The 5,081-nt window shown below is 42.9% G+C and overlaps 1 protein-coding gene across 1 annotated transcript; it reads left to right on the top strand.

The window, feature by feature from the left end:
- Positions 1–1,789: 1,789 nt before the first annotated feature.
- Positions 1,790–2,530, top strand: LOC119279570 (Werner Syndrome-like exonuclease). The gene has a single exon (XM_037560771.1). It carries the CDS (start codon positions 1,790–1,792, stop codon positions 2,528–2,530), a length of 741 nt encoding a protein of 246 aa, XP_037416668.1.
- Positions 2,531–5,081: the final 2,551 nt, after the last annotated feature.

Below are 5,081 nucleotides of genomic sequence, written 5' to 3'. Positions count from 1 at the left end.
AGAGCAACTTGCCTTTCCAACTGCTCAACCGTTTCTCTAAGCGCCCTTCTACATTTTTCCACTCTGCGTTAGCTAGTGCGGCATCGATAATGTATCGGAATTCCCAAATATTTAATCTGAAATTGGCCTTGTGCACAAACAAACAGATCAGCGTATTGTGCGGTTGCCTCTTTGGCTTCTCCGAAACATAACAATTCACTTTCATGAAAGTTAATTTTAAGACCAGACATTTGCTTGAAGGCTGAAAGCAGGAGTTTCAGATTCATAGCTTTATCCAAGTCATGTTCCATAAAAAGAATCGTATCATCGGCACATTGCAAGATAGAGATGCCCCCATCCACAAGGTGTGGAACCACTCCTGCAATTTGACCTCCCTGTTTGGCGCGTTCAATGAGGATGGCCATTACTTATAACTACGGGTCACAGTGAGGATAGCCACACTGCCCAAAAAATATAATTTTGGACCCATTCGTACAATTTCTCAGAGAAACTTTTCATTTTTAGGGTCTGCCGCAGAAACGGTCGCTTATAACTTTACCGTAGGTTTTTTCAAAGTTAATTTTGAGTTAAGATTGTACTGCCTTTTCCAGATTCCTATCATCTTTGTAATTATCTATTTTGTATGCATGTAATGAAACATATGGTTAGCTCCCACGTCTCCCTCCAAGAACAGTTTGTTTTTTAAGGGGTAAGTATCTTCTTTTCTTTTTCTGTGTACATGATGATATTTATTCCCAAATTATTGTTCCCTCTGTTAAGAATTTGTGTTTTGTTATCATAAGAGAATCATTTTGTTGTTGCGAGAATATTATTTTGCTGACGTGAAGCATTTTTCTAATATATGTGTTTGTTTGGCAGAGATCAAACCATAATTCATACTCGTGTAACTACACAATTCTAATTTCAAAAAGAAAAAAGAAAACTATGCAATTCTACAGTTTGTCATCCAAACATGATTTGGTATTGAAATCTCACTGGGATTTCATGAGTCAATTTGGCAAACAACCAAACAAACGAATTTGTATTCAATGCCAATTCAGCGTAGCTGGAAGCGCCTCGATTTGCAGCGCCGCGTAGTGGTGGCTGCATGTACTTGCACGCCGCTGGCTCGAAGCGCCTTGATTTGCACGTTGCTGTTTGACGGGGAGGATGAAGGCGGCTGGACATTTGCTTGCGGGAGTTGCGGCCGGTTCGGTGCGTATGGCGCCGCGAGGAGATCGGGTTGGATCCGGCCGAGGCTGCTCCTGAGCGTGCTGTGCGGCCGCGCCCTCGCTGTCGCCTGTCTGTGTAGATCGGATAGCAGGGAGTCTCCGTGCGATGGTCCTCCGTGACTCGGAGTCTGCCGTGGCGCGCGTGGTCGCCCCCCGGCCGTGTGTGTCGGATAAATCTTGCATCGATTTCCAATGGATTTTGAGGGTCGTCTGAGGATATTGACTTGAAGTACAAGATAAATCGTCGCATGTTTAAATATTATACTGTACTGTAGTTCCTCAAAACCTACTCTATCTTCTTATATCTCTACTTTAACACAATTATGCTTCTAACACATTAGTGCTCATTAAGCACAGCGCGTAGACCACCAAAACCTACTCGGACTCAGAGCACGAGTCAGAGTTCATTTCAGCCCACGCTTCGCCTCGCCGCATATATATGTGCGGGCAGAGCGGTCCAAACTACTAGCTCGTACCAACCTTGCTCTATATCTCATTCGAGAAAGGAAAATTCTTGCCCTATATAAGCCGGCGCAACGACGAGTAATAACACCCAAAGCCGGGATCCACCTCTTCCAATGGCAATCACGTACCATGCACCGCCTCAACCAACTGAGCAACCAGTGGCACCTCGTCATCGCTCAAGGGTAGACGCGGACGTCGTCATGGACGACGGCACCGTGATCCGGACCACCGTTACGTCGTCTGCCTGTGATGTCTTGCTCTTTCTCCGGGAGCTCCAAGAACTATTCTGCAAAGAGATCCATGACCACAATAGCCTCAGCAAGGTCCAAGAGCAGCAAGGCCTGGAGGAGGTCCAACAGCACCTCCATTGCCTCGTCGTCGGCCTCGATACGGAGTGGCACCAAATCTCTGAGACCGGCGGGAAGCCCCGGTACCAGATCGCTGTCCTCCAGCTCTGCGTCGGCGACCGCTGCCTTGTCTACCAGATTTTCCACGCCGACTACATCCCTGCCGAGCTCGCGGCCTTCCTCGCCAACCCTGACTTCTGCTTCGTCGCCGTCGGGGCGGGTGGCGACGTCAAGCGGCTGCATGACGACTGTAACCTTGAGGTGGCCCACACGATGGACCTGCCTCAGGTCGCGGCGGTTGTGCTCGGCCGACCAGAGCTCCGGCAGGCAGGGCTCAAGACCCTAGCGCGAGAGGTGATGGACACTCTCATCGAGAAGCCGAAGAAGGTGACAATGAGCAAGTGGGCCGCGCCGCACCTGTCATGGGAGCAGGTCCGGTACGCCTGCATCGATGCCTTCGTGTCGTTCGACGTTGGCCGCCGGCTACTCTGCGAACCCCGTGTTTAAGTTCTGAAGATGCTCGGGTTAAGCATTGCAAGTTTTCGCTTAATTTGTTCCGTAGATTTAGTTGTGTATGTATACACGTTTGTTGGGATGAAATGTGAATACTTGGACCGATATGGTTTTGTCGCCAGCTCGACGTTGGATGCTGAAATTAGGATTGACTAGCAAAGGAGCCCGTGCGTTGCAACGGGACAAAAAAACACACACGCTCTTAACCCAATAACCACGACTTGAGACCTTGATACGTAGATGCTCTTTATTTTAAAATGGCATCACATTTATGTTCCCGGCGATGGTCTTAATGCTCACACAACGAAAACACATTTGAATGTGGTCAGTCCTGAGGCGTCTCTCTCTCTCTCACACACATACACACAAACACACACACGCGCGCGCGCGCTCGCACGCACACAATCACTGAGAATAAGATGAGAAAAATGTTGTTTTTCCGTGCGAGGTTTTTCAGAGTTGTGCATGCATGGTTATCAATGTTTTTTCCCTCTCAATCTGGTTTTAATGTGTGTTTATTTGCAATTTGGAACGCCGCCAGTGCGGAAAAAAAACTGGACCGTGCACTATAGATTAAGTTTGCATCCAAATTAATAGTTTAGAAATATTTAACAGCTAAAAGTAACAACATATTTGGATTCTACACATTTTTCTAATCAAATTTCATATATAATATGTTAAAATCGAAGTTACGATTTAAAAGATATGGATAATTTTGTTTTAGATAAACTGCGGATTGTTTAACCGAAAGGTTAGGGGTTTTCTGTTAAAACAGAAAAAAACGATTCGTATGACTTAAATATGTACGGCGGGTTGATTACCTAAAAGCCCAGGGGGATTTCTGAGAAAACTAAAAAAATGGTTCGGTATGACTTAAAGATGGACTGCGGGTTGATTTCAATAAACTGTAGGGACTTTTTTGCAAATAAGGGTGACGGACGACGGAAACCCACCGTGCTTTATTATTACTAGCAAAAGAGCCCGTGCGTTGCAACGGAAGAAAAAACACAACACACACTCTTAACCGAACAACCATCACTCAAGACCACAATAGGTCCATCTCCTTTATTTTAGCGACACATCATATTTGTGTTGCCGCTTATCCTTCTTCCCACCCTCGCCGGCGATGGCCTTAGTGTTCACACAAACCAAAACGTGTTAGAATGTGGTTAATCCTAAAACGTCTCTCTCTCCCTCTGTCCTCCCTCTCCCTCTCTCGCTTTCTCTCACACTCGCGATGAGAAATCTGTTGTTTTCCCCTGCGACGTATTCAGAGGTATGCATGTGTAGTTCTCGATATTTTCTTTTCCCTATATGATTATAGTGGGTGTTTATTTGCAATCCGGATCGCCGCCTGTATCAAAGAAAAATGGATCGTGCGCTATAGTTATAAGTTTCCTTCCAAAACAATATTTAAAAAATATTTAACAGGTAAAATTAACATCATATACAGATTTCACGCATTTTTCTAATCAAATTTCATATATAACATATTAAAATCGGAGTTACGGTTTAAAAGATGCGTATAATTTAGAAAACCATTTGTTTGAATTAAATATCTTTCAAAATAATATTTATAAATACTTAACAAGTTAAAATAATTTTATATTCATATTCTACATATTTTTCTAATCAAAATTCTTATATAACATGTTTAAATCGAAGTTACGATTTAAAAGATATGGATGATTTAGAAAATCATTTGTTTGTATTAAATATGATCCATGAATAGAATACCTAAAAAGTCAAGGGGTTTTTTGAAAAACTATAAAATAACGGGTCAGAGTGACTTAAATCTGGACTGCGGGTTGATTTCATGTAAACGCAGGGGCTTTTTTGCAAATTGGCGCGACGGACGGGCAAAAACCGTACGCACTTTATTATTACTAGCAAAAGAGCCCGTGCGTTGCAACGGGAGAAAAAACACAACACACACTCTTAACCGAACAACCATCACTCAAGACCACAATAGGTCCATCTCCTTTATTTTAGCGACACATCATATTTGTGTTGCCGCTTATCCTTCTTCCCACCCTCACCGGCGATGGCCTTAGTGTTCACACAAACCAAAACGTGTTAGAATGTGGTTAATCCTAAGACGTCTCTCTCTCCCTCTGTCCTCCCTCTCCCTCTCTCTCGCTTTCTCTCATACTCGCGATGAGAAATCTGTTGTTTTCCCCTGCAACGTATTCAGAGGTATGCATGTGTAGTTCTCGATGTTTTCTTTTCCCTATATGATTATAGTGGGTGTTTATTTGCAATCCGGATCGCCGCCTGTATCAAAGAAAAATGGATCGTGCGCTATAGTTATAAGTTTCCTTCCAAAATAACATTTAAAAAATATTTAACAGGTAAAATTAACATCATATACAGATTTCACGCATTTTTCTAATCAAATTTCATATATAACATATTAAAATCGGAGTTACGGTTTAAAAGATGCGTATAATTTAGAAAACCATTTGTTTGAATTAAATATCTTTCAAAATAATATTTATAAATACTTACAGGTTAAAATAATCTTATATTCATATTCTACATATTT

Source organism: Triticum dicoccoides, chromosome 3B, assembly GCF_002162155.2.
Source record: "Triticum dicoccoides isolate Atlit2015 ecotype Zavitan chromosome 3B, WEW_v2.0, whole genome shotgun sequence".
Taxonomy (NCBI): Eukaryota; Viridiplantae; Streptophyta; class Magnoliopsida; order Poales; family Poaceae; genus Triticum; species Triticum dicoccoides.
The sequence above is the reverse complement of the archived record's forward strand: the minus strand, read 5'-3'. Positions and strand labels throughout refer to the sequence as shown.